We start from the raw sequence: 22,805 nt of genomic DNA on the forward strand, positions 1-22,805 counted from the left end.
TGCAACGTAATTATGTTTAAAATGTGCATATACCCAAAAGAATCTTGTATGTTCGCATATGACGTTATTTACATCTATATATATATGTGTTCATCAAAAATCAAATCGATTGAATATACATAAAATATTTCGCTTTTAGTTTTGGGACCAAAATAAAAATATAAAATGAAAAACGCGTAACTTGCACTGCATTCGCCTTCTTTGTTTAGATAGTTAATTACATAATGAATTTTATATGTTTAGTATTAATACGCTGCTTTCTCCATCTAAATCACTCCTTTGCGCTCTCACTATATATATATATATATATATATATATATCTTTCTTTCAGTTTTTTTTTGCTTTTTCAATATTTGTCCAAAGGAATTTTTATACATTTTTTTGTTTTGCCTTTTTGCGTTTCATGTTTTGTTTGTGTTTTTTGTTTGGGTTTTAGTTTTAATACATATACATACATAATCAATCGATAATTAAAAATTATGAAATAGTTTTCTAAGCGGTTTGTTGTTGCTACTGTTGCTGTTGGGTTTAAATTTAGATTTAGTGGTTTTTGTTTGCTTGCTTTTGTATTTTGCCTTTTTTAGTTTGCTTTTCATATATGCAACACATTACAAACACAAGTTACACACGTTGTCTACATAAAATTTATCTTCTTTTGTGTAATTGGTAACAAATTGCAAATGCGTGTTTTCTTGTTTTTGTTGAAAATCGTATGTGTTGTGTTGTTGACGAAGCATCGAATACAAAAAAATGTGAAACTTGCATTCGGAATAACATCTAGATGGTCTACCAATCGTTGAGTTACAGGTTACAGGTCATAGGTCACAGCAGTTAGCGGCGATTGGTGCTTGTTGTACTTGCTAACGCGCTCATACGCGTCTGGTTCAAGTTAGAATGATGCTGTAGGTGTCATGATAGTGGTTGTTACTGCTGCTGCTCCTACTTTCGTCGTTGCTGCAACTGCGATGAATTTATAGATGTTATTCCTAGCAGCTATTGTTGCAGTTGCCGTTGTAGGTGTTGTTTGCGTGGTATTTGGTTAACGTTTCTGTACTATTGTTTCTTGTTATTGTTAACATTATAATTAAATTACAATTACAATTATTTATAGTATTTATATATACATATATATCTATATACATATATGCGTATATAAACATATATGTATGTGTATGTGTGTGCTTGTAATGTGTGTGTTTGTAATGTGTGTGTGTGTTTGTTTGTGTGTTTGTTTATGTGTGTTTGTGTGAGTGTGTGTGAGTGTGTGTGAGTGTGTGTGAGTGTGTGTGGGTTTGTGTGGGTTTGTGTGAGTGTGTGTGTGTGTGTGTGTTTGTGTGTGTTTGTGTGTGTTTGTGTGTGTTTGTGTGTGTTTGTGTGTGTTTGTGTGTGTTTGTGTGTGTGTGGGTGTGTGGGTGTGTGTGTGTGTGTGTGTGTGTGGTGTGTGTGTGGGTGTGTGTGTGGGTGTGTGTGTGGGTGTGTGTGTGGGTGTGTGTGTGGGTGTGTGTGTGGGTGTGTGTGTGGGTGTGTGTGTGGGTGTGTGTGTGGGTGTGTGTTTGTGTTTGTGTGTGCGTGTGTTTGTGTGTATGTATACGTGTTGCTGTGTTTTCTTATGCTTGGGAGTTTTTTTTGTTGTTGTTTATATTGATTTGTTGGTGCGTAGCGTGTGTATATATATACTATCATAATATGTAGTTGTTATTATTCTACGGCTACTGTTACTGGCACAATCTCTCGCAATTCAAATCTTTTGAATTTTCTCGCCAACCACAACCGGATTATTGCGTCGAATCTCCTGGGCGCCATGCTCTCTGTAGTCGAATGTGCAGTTGTGTTTATCGGAATAACGATGCACGGCACAGTATAAGCCGCCACAGCGACACTGGAAACCTGAAATAAGCCCATGGTGAAACGGCTATTAAAATCAATAAAACAAACGCATTTATATCAAATCTTACCAGTCAGGCCAACCTTCTTGCGGCATTCGCCACATCGGTTCTTCATTTTCTTGGCGTCCTTGTCATCTTCCTTGTCCTTGTCATCCTGCTCACAGGCGGAGGCAGCTGCTTGTGTGGAAGTATTTGGACCTGACACCGATATTATGGCTTCGCTATTCGATTTGGCAGCTACGGCGGCTTCCTCTGTGATTTTCTAGACAATCGCAAGAGATTAGAAAAATTTATAAATGTGAGTCAAATGTCAATCAACACACAACAACAACAACATGTCTACAATCTGTTCCAACTGCAATTTAAAAGTATTCCATTATTATTTTTACGTTTTATTTTGCAAAGTGAAGTTGATTCTGACCCCATCCCATAAAACAAGAAAATTCCTCACTAAGCGTTAGCATTGTGTGTGGTTGGTTCTGCGTGTTTACCCGCTTCTTAGCAACTGCATCAGCTGAGGAGTCTGCTGCCTCCAAAAGTTTTCTATGCTGGACCAGATCGCTACTAATTGGACATTCGTCGATGAGACTCGAGTCGCTTATGCGGCGCTTGCTGTGCTGCTGCTGCGACTGTTGTGGCTGCTGCTGCGGCTGTTGCTCTGTCTGCGGCTCAGACTTATGCTCTAGCTTCTGCTCAGACATCTGCCTCGGCTTCTCGGATTTATCGCCGTTAGACTGTTCCATGGCGTATAGTGCGCAGCTAGAGTACGCGCCCGGGCACTGGCTTATTTTTGCCTCTGCTTACAGGGAGGAACGTATCGCGTTTTACGTCAGGCTGTACAGAGTAGGCCAAACGAGGAGCCGGTCTACTGTTTACTACTATCGGTTGACGATTGCTTGCTCCAGCCTTGATGCGCGGTTTCTTAACCTTCTTGTTGAGCAGCTGCTTAGGCTTGCGGAACGTGCCAGCTACTGGCGCTTTAGGAGCTTCGCAAGTTGACTTGCGCCCGCGTGCCAATGCAACGGGTTCCACGTCTATGATTGTGCCGTAATGCTGAACGTCCTTGCCAAGGACAGTGTTGGGCTGCTGTGTTATGGACAAATCAATCTTGTTGGCGACACTCTTGTCGCCGACCGCCGATCTCGGATGGTTACGCTTAAGCTTCTTGATTCGCTTTTTAAGCTGTAGCTCGCCGATGCGCGCCTTTTTGTTACTGGTGTTGGACGGAAACGTGTGCACGTTAGCCGAGAACTTAACCTTACGGGAACCGCTAGCCTCGGCTCTGCCACCCTTTGAGTTCGAAGTCACAGTTGCACCGGCGCTTTTACGTGACAGTGAACTCTTTTTAACTTGACTCTCTGCTAAGTTCGGAGACGGCGGAATACGAGCTGACTTGACACCAGAGCTAGAGGCGATACCGTTGTCTCCTTTGCGGAATCCTCCGTCTGCTAAGGAAGCGTATTGACGCGCAGGAGGGGAAGGAAGCAAGTAGGGAAACAAGATTAGTGCGACTGCGCAACGCCTAAGAGATAAAAACAGCAACGTGTACCCTTAGCCGAAAGTGTGCCTCCTGGTCTCACTGGTAAAGGCAAATTGATGGCAGGGGCCAATGCTCCAGCCGAGACACGCGCTATTCGGGAATGCTTCTTACGCCTTGGGCGATGCGCTGTCGACGGCATAGAGCACGAGCTGACCTCCATTCTAACAGCTGCTGAAGTAGTTGCACAATTACGCCCTGATGCCTTGAGGGAACCGCTTAAATTGCGCATTCCTTCGAATTTGGAATTTTCCAGGAAAATTTTGAAAGATAGCCAAATGTTGTTTCACTAGATTCTGTTTCGAATATGACTGACAAATTTCACATTATTCCCATGTCCCTGATTTTAAGGTCAAGGCACTTTTATACATATTATATTTTATCACAAACTCTTAGTATTCATTTCCATCACAGAGGTAAATATTTGGTCTACAGTTATTATAGTAGTAGTAGAAAACCAGTCCTTGTGCCCGTTCCTCTTGCTCACTACTCTAAATACAATTTTGGGAGAACAAAACTTCAATTATAAAAATAAAAATAGAACCAAAGCAAACTATTAGCTCTCCCCAGTCTACATCATCTATCAGAATCCGAACGGCTAGTAGACTGCCAAACTCAGCGTATTAAGCATCATTTATAACGATCTGATAAAGTTGAAAAATAGCTTAATATTTGAAGAACAATAAGGAAATATATAAGACCCTAGCTTCCTAAAAAACAATAATGCACACACCTATTATTTACAAGAGGAAATAAAGGAGTATAGAAGGAAAGGGAGTATTAAAATAGAAATATTCACATTTTCACTAGAAGATGCGCCATGGACAAAGTCTAAGCAACTTAATTGAATAGATTAATTGATTACCACAACAACATGAAATATAAAATTTAAGCCATCTTTCTAAAGTTTAAACTGGACGGCCGTTAAGAGATATTACGACCATATTAAATTTAGGTTTAAACAATACCAATTCAGAATTTATAAGCAAAGGTTGCATTTAACTAACTCGGCCGCTTTTAACAAACGAAAGACACTCCTATTTTCTGCCACTTTACATGTCTCGAATGTGTTTTCTATTGTGGTAAAACTATGCTTTTGGCAGATCCGATCTTTACTTGAAACATTTAACAAAATGGTATCTACAAATCTGTTAAAGAAAAATAATGTAGAATGTAGAATCCATTCAACTGACATTTAAATTATAATACTTGCTAATTATTCAAAATTTTGATTCACTACTGAGGAACAACACCACCACTAAAGGCCAATTAGTCCTGTTGTTAAATTAATCAGATGGCGGTGTTCCTAAGGAACAGCAATGTGAGAGAGACATGGATCTCTGTTTGGATTACCTTGTCAACTCCACCGTAGACTGCAGCGACACGTGGCCAGCACAGCCAGCACAGCCAACACACACGATGCACTGTTACAATTAACTTTTTCTATATTTTACACATACAAGTTGTTTAGACTATTTCACTTATAAGAAGACTAAATTTATATCCGAAAAACAAAAAAAAATTTGTGACTGACTGATGAAAAATACAAAGATATCAGAGGCATCCACAAACTGCTTGGCCTACTAAAAGAGTTGGAACAAGAAATCCCACATCGATGGCTTGAACAAACCTTTCACTCACCTCTTTTACATCACTGTGTGACTGCTGTAAGCTCTGTACCGTGGGCTGTGCGGTGTTGGTTGTTGCAATGGCCGGACTGAATGTGGGGCTAGGTTGTGGGCTTGGAACTGAGGCAGGTGTGCTGCTTACAGGTGGCTGTTGCTTTTTTCTAAGCGAGTCCTGCAGAAGGAAATAAATTTGGATCTTGATTCATGGTTCATATTAAATGTGAGGTGGTTAATATACTTACCTTGTAACAAACCGAACACAGACCATCTGTGGCTGGATTTCCATAGAACCCGCATCCAGAGCGGCACATGGGTTGCATTGGATTCGATTCACGTTCCATGCTGGCTGGACCAACTTTATGTAGAGTGTGTGTATGTGTGCGTTAATTAAAACGTTGATTGGACAACGATGGATCGACAATGGTATCGTCTACTCTCTTTTGTTGTTGCTGACTTTCGCCCAGCGAAATATGTTGCGGTTATTTCCAGTTGCAGCTGCGGCGTCAGCAACTTCGACTCCTCTCCTTTCGTCTCTTTATATATATTATTATGTATAATCAGTTCGTATTACTGTTTGCTTAACTATTTTCCGTCCAAATAATTAGCTTGTTTCGTGACATACGCGGAGCAAACAGAGTTCTTAATCCAATCGTTAACCTGCAAATCAAATGCAATAGAAATGTAACTAAGCAGCGTGGAGAAAAATTTACCAAAAAAAATACTGAAAACGCCTGGAAAATGCAGCTCAGCAATAGTATTTATAGATTTTTTTGGCTTATGGGTAAAATGAATGATATGTCTTAAGAAATTCGACGAGCCTTAAATTTGTTTGCAGTAAATGCGAGCACTCTTATTTTCAAACGATGCAACAAAGTGTCTCACAAAATACGCCTTTCGGAGCGAGTAAGAGTAAGAGAGCACAAAAGTTACGATTGAGTTGTGCCATAAACAAACAAAATTACATCTGGTTTTTTAGTTTCTCTTCAAGGCTGTCAACATATAAACTCACACATTCATAAATAAATTCATACAAGTACACATGCATGCCACAAAAAAGCAGAGAAATACATAAGCTAAGATCAAACCAGTTTTATCCGTCACTTCAGCGGGCGAGAGTGAGACAGAAAGAGAGACATAGCGAGAGAGAAGGAGGCAAAAGATACGACTCGATAGATAGACAGCAAATTAAACAAGTTTTATTTATAATTTTACTAACACAGACAGATAGAGCCTGCTGCAAAGCAAAATATCGACTGTGTATCGACATTTCAAGCTATCGATATTGTGTTATTTTATATCGATTCTTGCACATAACTACAGTTTACATATTCATATTCAGCCAATCGCTAGAGGAACTTTACAGCTAATAACCTGGTTGCAGCTAAACAAGTGTAACTAATAACACGTGTAATAAAATCGGTAACAAATCTGACAAATTAAACATCCTCAAGTCTTAATTTATTTAAACATATATTTCAAAACATTTAAGAGTTGCATTACCTTTACCAGTTGTGTTTGGTGATGACAAAAACGCTTAATATGATAATAAATAAATCGTTCGCAATAATATATATGTTATATGAAAAATAATTAATAATAATTAGATTAAAAACTAAAAAGGTCTTGATATAGCAGATCAGAGACCTACACACACGCGAGCACACAGATATGTACGCAAGTACAAACTAGCGCTTACGTATAACATTCTGTCAAATAAGAGCAGGGCCAAAGCATTGCAGTCACTGTTAAAAGTGGCCTCTGTTGTTGCGCGTACTGCATTTGTATAAATAAGTATGTATGTGTATGTATTTATGTATTAATGTATTAATGTATTTGTATATGTATTTTTGTTTGGAGATCAACATCTCCGTATGCAAGCGGTCAAATAAATTATTATATTATTTTTTCTACTGTCTTCCCAAAAATTTTAAAATAAAGTTATACTAATATTATATATACTTAATTTCTACATAATGCATTTTTTTTAGCTATACGACTATATTGGTGTACATGTAAATCTATTTTTTAGAATTAGTATATCTACCAACGTTTAAGTGCATAGACACTGGCCAAATTTAAAAATACAATAAGTGACCTGCGAGTTCTGTTGATTTCGTACGTACATGTGTATAATCTTTAATGTATATACAAATGTGTGTAGTTTATTTCCTGCTGTTGCGATTAATTGAAAGCCAAAACAGCTGTCTGTCAACGATACGTTTCGCTCTCTCTCTCTCTCTCTCCCTCTCTCTCTCTCTGTCTCTTTCTCTTTGGCACTCACCCCAGTCATCAAATTGTCAACTACTAACATTAAAATCGCCACACGTTCCTAATACGTAAAAAAGAATCGTTGAAAAACAAGCAAAAGAGAGAGAGAGAGAGCAGCTGATAGTGAACGAAAGCTTTTGCGCATACATACATATGAACACATGTATGTCCATCCGTTAGACACAAAACGCAGCAGTAGATACGGCCTGCTAAATGAACAGCAAAATAAAATTCAAATGGATTTCTGAGGGATCATTGAGGGATATACATATTTATACTGCGGACATAAACGGTATACACCCTATCAAAGAAGAAAATCATACGATATTATTACTCTATGATTAAAGGGTTAAGACACACTGAGATTTTTTTGTGCTTTGTGTGGTCCCTTTGGGGAAGAATGCATAAAATGTATCTACTTATTAAAGGTTCATTTTTATTTTATTGAGACTAATCGATTTAAAATAAATATAATTATAATTGTAACTTAATTTATATTTTCAGTGTAAAACGCCTTTAAGTGATGACGACATCTGTCGCTCTCTTTGATGTGACGTCACAGTTGCCCACAGGAAAATTAAAATATAACACACCAGAGTTGCTTAGCAACCCATGAACAAATGTATGAATGTATTTTTATATGTGCATATATGTGAAAGCGAGTGTATGCCAAATGCGCATTTGTGAAAATTGCATAACAAATACATAACATTGCCAAGTACTATGTACAAAACAAACAACAACATTAGCAAACGTGTGCTGCGCTGCGATAGCAACAAGTTAGTGCTAGAGTCGGGAGTAATCGACTTGATAAACCCCTGCACTGTAGTAATCTGTGCATATACATATTGTACACCGCATTTACGTACATACATATATGTAAAAGCATACCCCAGACATGATTAACTTATCGAATTTTGAAAATCATTTTAATGCCCATTTCCTAGGCGTCCGAAATTTTAAATTTTTCTGTACAACCTTGTACCTTAGTTTCCAACCAACATGAAAGTTCAACGTTGCAATTGTCTGTAGGGTGGACTTTTCAAGGTCAGTAAACATGTATCTTTTATTATGTAGAAATTTAAAAATGAAATTCAAGCCAAATTATCCCAAATTTAACATCTGTCCATAAAACCAAGCTGCCTTTTTTCACATAGTAAAGTAAATACTCAACAACGCTGCAATGGCCAATTTAAAAAAGATTCCACTGCAATATCAAAACGGTAATGAACGCACAAGACTAACAAAGTAAAGGTTAATGTGCTGTTGACCTGCATTTAAATCACGAAATTTACAACAGGAAAGAAAACGGAGTGAGCATAAAAGGTAAGGAACAAAGGCAGACTGGTAGGCCATACTAAAACACTCTCACCTACACACACGAAAAATCAAATATACACACACATACGCATGGGGCCTGCGTTTGAGTCATATTTCCATATTAATGAGGGAGTTAAGCCACAGCAATAACATACAGAAGCGTCGACTCCAAGAAAGAAGCTGATGAAATGCACAGAGGAGCAACATCACCTCCAGCAGACGTTGAATTTATAAAGAATTATTGAAGAGCTCAACGAGGCGCAGAGAGAGAGAGAGCGACTAAACAACATGGCGGCCATCTGAGCTTTGCTTGTGAGATTTAAAAATCGCGCTCAAGAATGCGACGCTCTTCCGGCTGCAATTGGTGAATGAGACCTCAAACGAAATATGAGGGGTCCCACTTTTGAAAACAAAAATAATCAATCATAATGCTTGCCATCTTAGTATGAGTGGCAATTTAAATGGCTTGAAGGCAATAAAAATGAACGGAAAGTAGAGAGTCATGAGAAAAGAGAAAAGTTACAACAAGCATATAAAAACGCGTAGTCGAATATGTAGACTCAAAATCCCCTGTACCCCACCCCACCTATCTTGGTGATCTTCTAATCTGAGGATTAGAATATTTTGGTTTATAGTACCACACTTGGAATTCTTCAAATCATAAATATGAATTTCATTCTTGGCAAAATAAAATAAACAAATACTTAAACATATGCGTTATTTCGTGTTTTCTCAGTGTTAAAATGTATAGGCCTTATATAACAAGTTTAAAAGTACATATATGTATTTTAAAATCAAATTACAATTAAAACGAGAATGAAGGGCTATCTTCGGCAGGCCGAAAATTTAATACCCTTGCACCCAAACCTTTTCATAATGCTCATAATGCTTTGCCCGTATCTAGTTAACGGCGAATATGTTTAAGATATGTATCTTGAAGAACAAAAAGGTTTTTCATAGAACAACCTAATTTTTGACCGATCGTTTCTATGGCAGCTATATGAAATAGTGATCTGATGTAAGCCAGATTTTGCATAAATGTAGGGATCATAGTGAAACTTATAAATGCTGAGTTGTCAAGATAACTTGAAAAATAAACAAGTTTTTCATACATCAAGATATCTCGATATCTTGACCTTTACAGACAACAAAGTTTTTCATACAAGAGCCTACTTTTCGACCGATCGTTCCTATGGCAGCTATATAATATAGTGGTTCCTACATATGTGCTGTGTGCAAGAGAAAGAGGGATTTCTGCGAAGTTTCATGACGATAGCTTTAAAACCAAAGGTCGCAAATTTCGGTCCTCACTTTCGGGTTGTCTGCAAATAACCAGCTTTTGTCGGACTGAATCAGGGAGAAAGAAAACACACAAAATTCTGTTTCTAAGCGGTCTGCTGCCAGGCACGAGCAGTCACTTTTCGTGTTTTTTTTCGCACATGTTTTTCCACGAACACTGAACAGAAAAAAACTGCCAGTGTCTTTTGTGGATATGCATGTACATATGCACTGGCGTGCTTGTGTGTGTCTAACGAAATTGCATGCATTGTTGGTTTTTAAGCTTAATACTTAATAAAAATTCACATACACAACAAACTATCAATTATTAAATGGGTCCTTTCTTACAGATTTGAACATACATATGTATGCATGTAAATATATATAAAATAGCTGGCTACATGCATAACTGGATTATGTCGTGTCCTCTTTCTCTCGCTTTAGCTTTCATTGATATCGTCACACGACAACAACAAGAAAATATGTGTTGGCTATTATTTGCGACCTCTCTTTTAAACTGAGAGACTACTTTGCATACAGACAGACGGGCTATATCAACTCGGCTGCTGATACTGATCAAGAAAATATATAATTTTTTGGGTCGAAGATGTCTCCTTCTATGCGTTACACATTTCGAGACAAAATTATAATATCCTCTGCAAGGGTATATAAAACCCCTGGTTTACGACTGGTAAGCAAAAGGATAAGTATCTTCCAGATTTTGTGCATAATTATTTAAGTCTGTCTTGATTGGTCCTGGATCTGTCAGTTTATCATTCTGTAAAAGCGTAGTTTTATTTTTGGCTAACTCCTGACTAGAATTTTGATGCTTTATCTTTTTATTGAATTTTATGCGTACAAGTTTAATTCATGGAAAATTCACAAAATAAATTGAATGAATGTGTAAACAGAGTATTATGAGATGATGCCCACAAATAAAGCCTGAACAACATAAACCAAACAATTTCCAGTTTGTGTGGGTGAATCTCTATTCTATATGCATGTAGAATGTACAATACTTAGGTCAAAAACTCAACTTAATAAAATTTTACTACTTCGAAAAGGAATGAGAATGGCAATGCCAGTTTTTGCCTGCCCAAAAGTGATTAGGAGAGCTGTGCACGCCTGTCAAGATAGAGAAAGCAAATAATGACAGACGAGGAATTGAGAGGATGCAGCTAAAGTGAATTTACCTTGAACTTTTTATTGGGCGCTACCCAAAACAAAGAGCAGAAGATGAGCCACAAGATGCTGGGAGCAGCACCAACAAAGTGGCGAGCAGCCGTCAGGGCTAAAGAATCACACAGACTGTGTACACATAAATACACAGGGAAAAAAAGAAATAGTTAAAATTTGTAAAATATCTACGGTATTAATAGTCCTAAAACTTTATTTATCAATGCGCATCGGACAGCAGAGTTTTGCCTAATGCTTATTTAAGAAATATATTAAGAATTCATAGGCTATAAACAACAATAATAATAATAATAACGTTCGAATGCTTGTCTAGGCCAGGCGTTCGTTCATATGTGCTCCTTAGCTTGTGTCTCGATTCGCTCCTGTTTCATCGATGCTACACACATGCACACAGACAGCAAAAATAAACGGCAAGGTGTGCACTTACAAAGTCAGAGCATGTGTGTATTGAGAAAAATCCCTCGCTCGTGTAACCTTTAAATTCTCAAGTTGTCATGCTGTGACGGAGCCGACGACTCACTTTACAATTACACGCACACACACACTCGAAGAAGATTTATGGAAATCGCATGGCAACATAAAATATGAGAAACACTACAACAGTAGCTGTTGGAATAGAGAGGCAGAGGCAACAGCAAGTGAGTCAGAGTAAGGTTCGATGCGAGTACACGGTTCACGTTGTCAACCAATCACCACGAAGATCGTGTGGCGTTGCCGTCATTTTCGTGGGTGCAAGAAGAAGAATAAGCAATTTGTGAAACGGAACTAATTGCCATACAGATGCATTTTTTATACCCTGAATTCATTTAAAATGGGTAAAAGGGGTTTAATGTATTTGTGCCAATGTATGTAACAGGCAAAAGGACGAATCTCCGACCCCATAAGAGCTACAGACTTGAAACGTAGGATCTCCAAGTCCCCGCGCAATACGAATTTGTTTCGCATAATCGATAAAAATGAAATTCGAAATCCCGTTTTTTGAGCAAATCTCTTGGGTTTTGAGAGCTAGAGTCACCAAACTTGAGTTTTAACTTAAAGAATAGTATATATATATACCAAGTACCTTTCATTTTATATCTATCGCCACCTCCGCTACCACCACAGCACCACATAAATCAAGTTAAAAAAAAGTAATTTGTATTGCCCGCCAATTTACGTCACAACTTTAGTGCTATTGACTTTTTGAGAATATAAAAATATTCTATGGTACAATAAGATCTGCCGTTGAAAATTTCATCAAGATCGGTTAAGAAACACAGAAGTTATTAGAGAATATGTGTTTTGGCGGCCCACGTGGTTGGGGCAGCTACCGCAAATTGCAAGAACTTCTGTATGCATGCACACACACACATGCATATGCATGTTCATTGAATTCTATGAGCAGCATTGCAATTGCGATTGTATTGTTTTCTGTGCTGCTATTTTAATCAGTTTACTATATTTTTTGTTATTTTATTTTTATTACTGCTAAAGCAAACGAGCTCGTATCGCGAGATGCTTCCAACTAGAGCATCTTACTTGTTGGAATATACAAATTTTTAACTTTTATTGAAAAGTAGCAATTTATAGAATAAGTCTTACTTTTTATTTAAAAGGTTTTAAAAACCATTATTTTTGATTTTTTTTATGAAGGTTTACTTATATCCCAATATGGTTAGCAAAAAAAGTATTGCCTTACCAATTCCTTTATACCTCTAGTATCCTTTTTTTGTAGGTCGTTAAAATCTATTAAGGCTTTTCAGAGGTTTAAATGGTTAATGACCTGAGTCAGAAGAGATAATTTAAGAAATGACTGACACCGATGCTTAGCCGACAATAATGGAACACAACACAAAATCAGACAACAAGACAACAACGAAACGCGGAAGCCTTGGAATTTAACAAGCAATATTTTTTTGACTACCATATTGTGTTATTGAACTTTGCCGTTGGGGCTTGACCTTTGCAGCACCAACTGAAGGCTAAAGCGTAGAGCTGCCGACTGACTCAGTGATGTTGACGTCAAATTTGTGGGAGTTAGAGGTGTGCCATTAACAACAAAGCGCATACCGTTCATTTTATTGATATTCATTAAACACATCACTTACATACATGCATCAGTAGACATGTTAGCATAAGTGTGTACATAGCTTTGATGCAAGCCAATGAACTGCAAGCGGGAGACGCGACCACGGAGACAAAGAGGACTAGGGCGGGGCATTGGCCAGGGAAACGAAAACGACAAAGAATCAAGGCAAAAGGCAGACAGGCGAGATAAGAAAAAATAAGGCAAAAAGGCAAAAGTTTCGATTTTCATCTTCCCTAGCTAACAGTAGAAGGGAGAGTTGACGGTTGCCAAAGCCAAAAAAGCCAGATGTGGTGAATATGCTAAGAAGTACTGTTATGACTGCGTTGAAAAACGGGTACGCAAAAATAAAGCTGCTGGTGCATGGGTCGGTTGTTTTAATGAAAATGACTATGGCATTTACATTTATATATGCATCAGTATACGTATACTGAACGAATTGGGAAATTTAGAAATCTGTAGTAATCTATGTAGTAAACTTTTAAAATGCCAAAATATAAAAGAACTAATTCCATTTTAATTTGTTCAAAAATGTAATTGACAATATGACAGTATGATTTATTGGAATGGGTCCAGTGTTAAGGTTATTGCCCACCATTGTCATGGATAAGTTGCAAGAGAGATGGAACCGGGAATAAATAAACTTGATGTGTTTCAAATTTCGTGTCTTCAGAAATATGGATTTAAAAAAAGATTTAAGGCATAATACTACAATTTCGAAATCTAAAACAACTTTTCTACAGATCAAAAATATCTAGGTATAGTCATAATGCTCATTAATACACGAACGCAACATACATAGAGGCAAATGTATGCACATATGACCCAATAGAATAGAATAAAATAAATAAATATATTGCATAACTCAGCAAATGAAAACTAAACGAGAAGCCAGAACACAACAACATATGGTATGTAGCTATATGCCTACATCTTGTATTTATACAAGATCAAGTAGAGCGGATTACGACTAAAAATAGCTCAAACGGACCAAAAAAAATAAAAAATAAATACAGATAAAAACCAAGAGCTTCTATATCATGGGGTATTGTTGATTTGCGCTTAGCGTAAAAAAGCTCCCGCCAGAGTAATAGTGGGAGCGAGGTCAGACGACGACGATCACAGTCAGTGCGTAGTGCGGTAGGGTGGCGGCGAGGTGCCCATTTGCACGCGACCTAAAAAAAACAAACCAACAGAAAATGAGGTCGTGGCCATCCACGCGTTGCTATGGCGGCGGAGACAAGAGTTAGCCCGAGCAGCTGACGCTGAAGTCGACGGTGACGGTGACGCGCACTTATCAGGTCTTTGTATGTGTTTGTAAGTATGTTTAAAATCAAGAGAGCCGCCAGAGAGAAACGGCAGCATATAAGAAGGAAAACTGTATCGCGATAACAAATAGAGAATGCGCGACTAGGAAATACTCTGAAAATGTACAATAATATGTATAGTCACAGTATAGTCAGTATAGTCACAGATGGGGCACATACTAAATATGTATACTCTTCATAATGTCGCAAAATCTTATGGCTGTTACGCCTATTTGTGATTGAAAATGTTCATTATAGCCTATCAAAACCTTATTTCAATTGCACAGGGTATAGCAACAGCAAAACTAATAATTAGCTCACATACACAGACGTACAATCATACGTAAACGGGAGACGCTGAAGGCAACGAAACGGGCGAGTTGTTTGTTTTTAGTTTATTCTTCGCTTTGCCGTCGTCATCATGACTATACACACAGACATGTGTGTCTGTGAATGTATAACGCATATGTAGATGTTCCGTGCACGTTCTTACACATACTTAGGCATTTTAATGTGTAATGTGTATATTTAATTTGCATAAATTTATAGCAAACAGAATATGTATGTATACTTTTTAACAGATGACACGTGTTGTTTATGGACTTTTAAATGGTAAACAAAAAAAATTTCTGCTGAAAATTAGTCATTGCGTTTGAAGTTCATAAAAGTTCGATCCGTCGGACTAAACACTTTCGAGTGCAGATCAATGAACCATTGTAATACATATATATATATATTAATATATATATATATATATATATATATATAATATATAATATATATAATATAATATAATAGAGGGATGGATTTCGCGAAATAAAATAATTTTACACAATGATCTTTCAAAGTGACCGATCGGTACAACAAATACAATCATCACATATAACCCTTTTCCGCCAATTTACCACAGTTGCGGGTCGAATTTTCAAAACCCATGATTTTTTCAATGTAACGCTCTGAAGACTGGGAACTACCATATAGGTATTTACATATTATAAAATAAATAAATATAATACCAGTACCCTTTAAATAAATCACCAATTTCATACTATGGATTTTCAGTTAAACAACTTTTAAATAAAGTCGGCCTATTATATATAATTTATTATAATATATATCTTCGTCAAAAATAATCTTAAACTCGAGTGCAGGGTATCTGACAATAGGGCACCCTTACTAAAACTCTTGTAACATCAAGCGGGTGCTTTGATCATGTTTATGCATGGATACATATGCATATGTATATCTGTAGATAATACACAAACACTATAAGAGCAGCGACGTGCAACAATTTGTTTATTCGCAACTGTACAGTGAAAGTGGGGTATAAAACGTTATTGTGATAATGTACAGTTAGCGATAAGAACCAAACTCAATACACGTGCCAATTGCTGTTTGAGTAAATCGAACCAATTCACTCGAAAGCATATACAATTGGGTACAGCTCTAAAAAGTTAGTTTGGCAAAATATTAATGACAAATCCAATAAATTTCCGAAATTTAGTACACAGAAAATTTCAAGATTATTAATTTTCAACTCTACCTGAGTATTTTGTTAGTTTCTTATTACATTCCCAATTTTTTGAAAAATAATCCAGTTTCACACAAAACAAATACTGTAAACACTCAACTCTCTGCAGCTACAACCGATAAAACCGTCTATCACTACCCACACACACGTATGGGAGGAATGCAAATAGTTGAAATACAAGCGAGCACACACAGAGACACAAACAAATTAGTCTAAATTGGATTTGAATATGGCAAGAAAAATGTGCCCTCATCGAAAACAAATGTGCGTCCACAAAAAAAATTGCCTGTGATGCCTCTGCTGATAAGACATGTAGATAATGCGTACCAAGCAAATATTTCTGCTGACTTATTTTACTATGACTCGCTCAGTGCCTTAGTATGTGTGTGTGTATGTATGGATGTACATTAATGTATGTGCGGTGAGTCATCCAGTGAGAGCACACAATTTTTTAATCACGAACTGCATTCTAGCATTTACATTCATGTTTATGTATGAACATGTGTATTTAAAAAAAATGGCAAATATGGGACTGTGAAATTTAAATCGACCGAAATTTTTCAACCTTCTTTGTATGCGTAAATATGTACTTGGCCCTTAAGTCACACTGATGTAAAGTATGTGTTTCAGCCACGTCCTTAGTGACAACGACAAAAGCGAGAGAATTCTTTTCTTTTTTTTTTTTGATTTCGCAAGGAAAAACTGGTGGTAATGTAGGGAGTTTTAATTTCCTACAAAAAAACATAAACACACTTGTCAGCTCAGTACAAACATATAGTACATACGTACACATATTTAAGTGCTAATAAAATGAGAAGGTTAAAGTTTTCTGTTGACTCGGTATGTATGTACATTTATACATTGCAGTTGTGTATTTTGTCTACTACTATTTTAACAGTCTTTGCTTTCATTTTCTTCGCTTAAACTGAGATTTATTTTTGTTTTACGCGACATGGCAACGTCTGTTCTATGACATTGCATATAAAGACACACGCAAACACAATCTCACATTGTACGGACACGCTTGTGTGCGCGCGTGAGAGTGAGAGAGCATGAATATGGTCGACCAGTGGTGAGCTCAGCACTGCGCTCATGTTGAAATTTAGCTGTGAATTGTGGTGAATAAGCGCGTGTGAGTGGTACGACAACGTAGGCGAAAATTAAACAATTTTTTCATCAGAAATGCTTAAGTAATGCACTTACTTTCTTGTACTATTTGTAGTTATTGCAAATTGCTAAGCATTTTAAACAAAAACGCCAGTTATGTTTGAATCACAGTTGTGAGAAATTAATTTTTATGATTGAAGGTTGATTTTTTTTCCTTTTTCACAAATACGTATTTGTAAAAACTTGTGATAAATTATAAGCTTTTCATGAGAAATTGCACAAACAGGGGCAAAGACAAATTATATATGTATGTATATCACAAATTATGGTTAACTTTCTTTTTATTTGAAATAAACTTAAAAATTCTTTCACACAACGTACACGACGGCGAGGTTAGCAGCGAAGCTGGCGCGGATTTAACAGTCGCATTTAATTTGCGCTCGACGATTATTTGTAACAAAAATTGTAAGATTATTTACAAATTATGCCAAATCAACACAGCGCGCACGCACACACAGACACAAAGCTAGCCAGCAGACGAAGCAGCAGAGACACAGCGCGTGTATTGTATTGTGGATGACAGTTGTAGTTGTAGCAAAAACCCAACGTGGATTTGATCCCCCAAACTCGATGTGAAGTCTCCAAGGTTCAACGCACGAATGAAACGTCAAAGCAAAACGCAAAACAGTCGAATAAAAATGAAATTGAGTATGTTATACTCAAAGTGCAATGTTGTTGCCACAACACAATCTGTTAACACAAAAGTGACTTGTCACAGGCAATTTCAATCTTTTCTTTAAATGCGTATTAAAGCTTTGTGAATATTTGCATATACAAAAATATATACAGAAATATTTTAATAGAACTGCACAGCTTGAGAAACATACTACAGATTAAAGTTTTAGTAAGATATTTAACAGTTTAACTTAACAGCGAGTTGAGTAGTGTAACATTATTAAACCAGACGCATATATATGTGCATATATAAATGCATATATACTCAGACGGAAGTGTGAGCAAAATAATAAAGGCAAATGTGTGCGTGCGAACTAAGGAGAATTTGGCTAGTGTGGTGAAAAACACAAGGAAATATTCTGTGCTTGTGTGTTCGTACGTATATGTATAAACGTATACATATGAGGCACATATTAGTGACAATACACTACAATATATACATACATAAACATTTTTCCATGTAAAAAAAAAGTAGCTAAATAACCTATGCAAAAATAAAAAAAATCCTCTTATAAAGAAACCAACCGTAAAAGTCACTCCAATTTCACAATTTTTATTGCAGACAAATAAATATGCGAGTATTTGCAAAATTTTGAGAAATAACTATGGAAGAACAACAAATACATACACATGTACTCAATGTGTGCTAAATGTTTTTTTTTAATTATACAATGTAGACAATGTAATAACCTGTAACATTAAATTGTACCTGCTTCTAAATTAAATACATATGAATGCGTGTACATATGTACATATATATAAAAATTAGAAAAAGCATTTTTAGGGTGACGCAAATTGAATACCCTTAGTATTCGACATTATTATTATCCAATTGAGACTGCATATTTATGTAGTATATCAAATTCTTGAGAGCAAAAAAATAAGCTTTAGATATACATACATACATACAAGAGTTCGATTGATGATCAATGAACATCTCAGAACCTTAAAGATATTATGCCCAATTTATAAAATATATTTACTATATGCATAATACGTGCAGATTAAGACGGTGTTCTTTTACCCATGAAATTTCGTAAAATTTAGAGAAACGGTTTAATGAAGCTACCTTGAAAATTTCAATTTTCTTCTGATCGGTTTTATGTTTATTTTCAAAGCCCTGCAACCATAATTAACGAAATTAATCAACTTATAGCTATATTAATTTTCAATAATTTCATTATATCGTTCATCATAATTAAAAATTTCAAGAACTATGGAAGACGTACAGTACTAGAGTTAAAAACAATATTTTCATAATTCGTTTCAATATATGTACGTATATAAATTTAAGTTCGATCTATGTATTTTTGAAATATTAATAGATTTATATGGAACAAAAAAATAATATAGAACTGTATTCAAAAAGCAATCCTCGATCTGATCTAGAATAGATACATACATGTGTGTTCGTATACATAATATTGGATTGGATATATCCCACTCTCGACGTAACATACTTGATGAAAAAATTATATTACAATTTTCAAAGAGTATAACGATTGTAACAAGTAACAGACCTTTACATTTATACACTCAATTTATATAAATTCATATGTGTGCAGGTAGATATGTATGTGTTTATGGCGATCCACCATATTCAGAGACCAATGCAGTGCATGAAAGGGAGAGGCTGGTAGAGAGCAAATTTCTAACATTCAATAATTGAACTGTTATGTTGTACGTTATTTTTATTATTATGATATATGATTTAACAAACGTAAAGTGTGCCTTATAAGTTCATATTTATTCACATTCAACTTATTGTTATTTAAAAATTAAAAGTCAGCGGCGACACAATTCCGACGACGCCATGTTGTAGCCCCACGTAAACTGTGTGAGAGAGTAAGGGTGAGAGCTATTGAGAGCAGTTGCTGTTATTGTCATGTTGTTGGCATTGCCATTGTGTTTTTGTTGCTGCGTCATCAATGCAAACTGCGCACTTTTATTAAATATGTATGATTTTTAATTCAATATCTACTTATTTAATAAAATACTTATGTGTGTTTATACATACACATACATATATACGAAGTTTTTAGCAGGAAATAACACACAATTCGTGTCTAGTTTTGCTCTTTTTTATTACGAGCTCTCATGTAATATTGTACCCGTTGCGAAGGAGTGGTGAATTTCTCTAGACAGGTTAACATTTTGATGGCTGTAATTTGTTTTTCGTTTTTGGCGTTTGTATGTACATATATGTACATACATATACCTTTGTATATGAATGTATTTATGTAGCCTTAATCCAAGATTCGTTTTTTGTTTAACGGTAATCGGAAGAATAATTTAAAATAAAATTAAAACTACATAAATAATAAGACAAATGTATCTGCGCATGCATACATATGTAAATGTTTTTATACGTCATATACATACATTCATATGTATGTATGTATATACATATGTATATTAATAGACATGTATATATATATCTCTGTACAGATATATGTACTTCAATTTTACGCACACACGCATCGATGTTCAGACAATAGACATATGTATGTATGTACATATGTATGCTTTTATGTTTGAACAAGGAAACATTAAACATCATATTTTCAGTAGAAAATTGAAAACTAGTAAATAAGTATGTATGTATATCATTCGATTAATATGGATGTAAGAATAAACCAAGTAGATTTAGTTAGTGTGCATAGTTTTGGATGTACAGCTACGTGTGTAAGTTTATATGTATGTGCATACAAAGATATGTACATACATATTTAAGACTACCAACAACAGGCAACAGCTTTTCTGTAGAAAACGAAAATAATTTCCTGTTTCATATGCGCATGTTGTCTGTAAGTATTGTATGTACATACATACATATGGACATGTGAATGTATAAGTACAACAGCTAAGGCCGAAGCCTGAAGTGAGAGAGAGTTGGGGAACGCAGCACTCGATTTCGTCAGTTTTAAGATCGCACCGATACAAAACAAAACAATGTATTATTGAGCAAAGTCAAAATTTAGCAATAACAACAATTAGTCACCAACAGCGCAGAAAGCAGCCGTGGTGAAAAACTCGCTTGCCACCAGTTAACAGCAAATGAGAGCAACAACACAACTCTGAAACCCGAAACATAGAAAACTAAATAAACTGGTATGCATGTACATATGTATGTGTGCCTTGCTGTTGATGCCACAGCTTGTGGGGGTGTTTTACAGAGGTGAACGAAGCGCCCCACGCACAACAACAACAAACAAAGAGACAGGGTCTGACATCTGAACAGCGTGGAAGTAGCGTTGCATTTTATACATCATACCTGTCTGGCAGGCATGATACAAGCGAACCACATTACTGCCTCAATGGAAATGCGCAGTTACTATCGGAGCACAAAGCAAATGCGGCGCTGCGTAAAAGACCGATGGGAGAAACCAAATTATGGCAACGTTGATAAACGTGTCGGCAACGAAATTGAACGCTATGTTAGTAATAGCACTGAGTATATTCTCTTTCCCGATTCTGCTTTGGGGCATTCAACTTGGACAGGTGCGAGACGCGTAGTCAGTAATATGTACCGTTGCAGCGATGAACAGCTGCAAGAGATAAACAAGTGGCGAATGGAGGGAGAGCAGCATAGGCACATATAGCAGGACTTGACAACGACGAGCAATATACATACATATTAAACTGCGAGTTTTGCGAAATTGCGTAGCAATACGCTGCGAAGTGAGTAAAACAAAAGCAATCATATGTACATGTTTTGTATATACATACATACATATGTATTTGTGTATTTATTTATACTGTCCGTAATTACATACATATGTATGCGTGTTCATTGAATCGGCGTTGAAATGCAAGCGAAAGTTAGTTGCAGCAAGCACTGCTAACACCTTTTGTTCCTTGGCTGGGTTTTTACCAAAAACAAAAAAAAAACGAATTTGTATTAAAAATAAAAAAGACCCCAGTTGGTGTGTGGTATTAGTTGATAGAGATCATGGAACTCATGTTTGCATGTGTGGTTAGCTGCGGGCGATTGCCCCAATTTTTATTTCATTATTTTGGTTTTTGATGCGCAAAAGCTGATTGCTTTGGCTTTACAGTCGCCGTCGATAGGCTGGAAAAGGTATTTATGTTTACGGTGTGACCACAAGTGTTAATACCAAACATTTTAAAGATACCATTTTATCCCCTGAACCCATTATAAAAGGGTATAAAGGTTACGCAAATATATGCAACACCCAGAAGAAAGCATCACCGTAGTATGATTTTGTTTAAAATAATTCGTAATATGCCCCGGTTTTAAGCATATACTGTAGCATTTAGAAAAGGTATTTATGTTTATGGTGTGACCACAAGTGTTAATACCAAACATTTTAAAGATACCATTTTATTCCCTGAACCGATTATAAAAGGGTATAAAGGTTACGCAAATATATGCAACACCCAGAAGAAAGCATCACCGTAGTATGATTTTGTTTAAAATAAATCGTAATATGCCCCGGTTTTAAGCATATACTGTAGCATTTAGAAAAGGTATTTCTGTTTATGGTGTGACCACAAGTGTTAATACCAAACATTTTAAAGATACCATTTTATTCCCTGAACCGATTATAAAAGGGTATAAAGGTTACGCAAATATATGCAACACCCAGAAGAAAGCATCGCCTTAGTATGATTTTGTTTAAAATAATTCATAATATGCCCCGGATTTGAGCATATACTGCAGCATTTAATTACTAGTCAGCAAATTCGACACATAGCTACTAATTTAGTGTATACACAGAAAAATTTAATTTTTTGGATACAATCTCCCTTAAATAAAATAATACAAACGAATTCCAATTGGAGCAACGCCCAAAATTGAAAGACAATTTTAAGGCTATTAGCATTTTGCGAGTATACGAATATTCTATGGCATAATAAGCTCCTCTCCAGGAATTGTTATCAAGATTGATTAGGGAACACAGATTTTAAAAAACGTTGGCATA

The 22,805-nt window shown here is 36.2% G+C and overlaps 2 protein-coding genes and 2 long non-coding RNA genes across 7 annotated transcripts; 2 read left to right on the forward strand and 2 right to left on the reverse strand.

Moving 5' to 3' along the window:
- Positions 1-290: 290 nt before the first annotated feature.
- drn (doctor no) lies at positions 291-17,379 on the reverse strand. Of its 2 annotated transcripts, XM_064694964.1 has the most exons (5): positions 17,221-17,379; positions 5,294-5,708; positions 5,065-5,223; positions 1,956-2,148; positions 548-1,887 (listed from the first exon to the last, which is right to left on the reverse strand). In XM_064694964.1, exons 2-5 carry the CDS (start codon positions 5,390-5,392, stop codon positions 1,739-1,741), a joined length of 600 nt encoding a protein of 199 aa, XP_064551034.1. In that variant the 5' UTR covers positions 5,393-5,708; positions 17,221-17,379; the 3' UTR covers positions 548-1,738. The 2 variants fall into 2 exon arrangements, with proteins under 2 accessions (XP_064551111.1, XP_064551034.1); XM_064695041.1 differs by lacking the exons at positions 5,065-5,223; positions 5,294-5,708; positions 17,221-17,379 and adding an exon at positions 2,378-2,629 and having other exon boundaries at positions 291-1,887.
- Positions 2,263-5,058, reverse strand: LOC135436760 (uncharacterized). 3 transcript variants are annotated; one of them, XM_064694567.1, is made up of 2 exons: positions 3,436-3,739; positions 2,263-3,331 (listed from the first exon to the last, which is right to left on the reverse strand). In XM_064694567.1, exons 1-2 carry the CDS (start codon positions 3,653-3,655, stop codon positions 2,646-2,648), a joined length of 906 nt encoding a protein of 301 aa, XP_064550637.1. In that variant the 5' UTR covers positions 3,656-3,739; the 3' UTR covers positions 2,263-2,645. The 3 variants fall into 3 exon arrangements, 2 of the variants coding, with proteins under 2 accessions (XP_064550637.1, XP_064550568.1); XM_064694498.1 differs by having other exon boundaries at positions 2,263-3,334; positions 3,436-3,737; XR_010437616.1 differs by lacking the exon at positions 3,436-3,739 and adding an exon at positions 4,777-5,058 and having other exon boundaries at positions 3,237-3,334.
- On the forward strand, positions 6,995-8,132 carry LOC135437353 (uncharacterized). The gene is made up of 3 exons (XR_010437677.1): positions 6,995-7,166; positions 7,500-7,747; positions 7,824-8,132. It is a non-coding gene; the product is annotated as an uncharacterized LOC135437353 (long non-coding RNA).
- LOC135437286 (uncharacterized) lies at positions 8,209-9,352 on the forward strand. Its single transcript, XR_010437665.1, has 2 exons — positions 8,209-8,366; positions 8,459-9,352. It is a non-coding gene; the product is annotated as an uncharacterized LOC135437286 (long non-coding RNA).
- Positions 17,380-22,805: the final 5,426 nt, after the last annotated feature.

This window comes from Drosophila montana, unplaced genomic scaffold (assembly GCF_035044405.1).
Source record: "Drosophila montana isolate Dmon_TW-CO22-7 unplaced genomic scaffold, ASM3504440v1 contig_1083_1, whole genome shotgun sequence".
Lineage (NCBI taxonomy): Eukaryota > Metazoa > Arthropoda > Insecta > Diptera > Drosophilidae > Drosophila > Drosophila montana.

What these genes read in the sequence shown, in the direction of transcription:
- LOC135436760 (XM_064694498.1), bottom strand. Translation starts at nt 3,655, where the DNA reads ATGCGCAATTTAAGCGGTTCCCTCAAGGCATCAGGGCGTAATTGTGCA. An exon ending in AGGCACACTTTCGGCTAAGG is followed by an intron (nt 3,335 to 3,435) that starts GTACACGTTGCT and finishes ACGCTTCCTTAG; the next exon opens with CAGACGGAGGATTCCGCAAA.
- drn (XM_064694964.1), bottom strand. Translation starts at nt 5,392, where the DNA reads ATGGAACGTGAATCGAATCCAATGCAACCCATGTGCCGCTCTGGATGC. An exon ending in TGTGTTCGGTTTGTTACAAG is followed by an intron (nt 5,224 to 5,293) that starts GTAAGTATATTA and finishes TTCCTTCTGCAG; the next exon opens with GACTCGCTTAGAAAAAAGCA. An exon ending in CAAGAAGGTTGGCCTGACTG is followed by an intron (nt 1,888 to 1,955) that starts GTAAGATTTGAT and finishes GGCTTATTTCAG; the next exon opens with GTTTCCAGTGTCGCTGTGGC.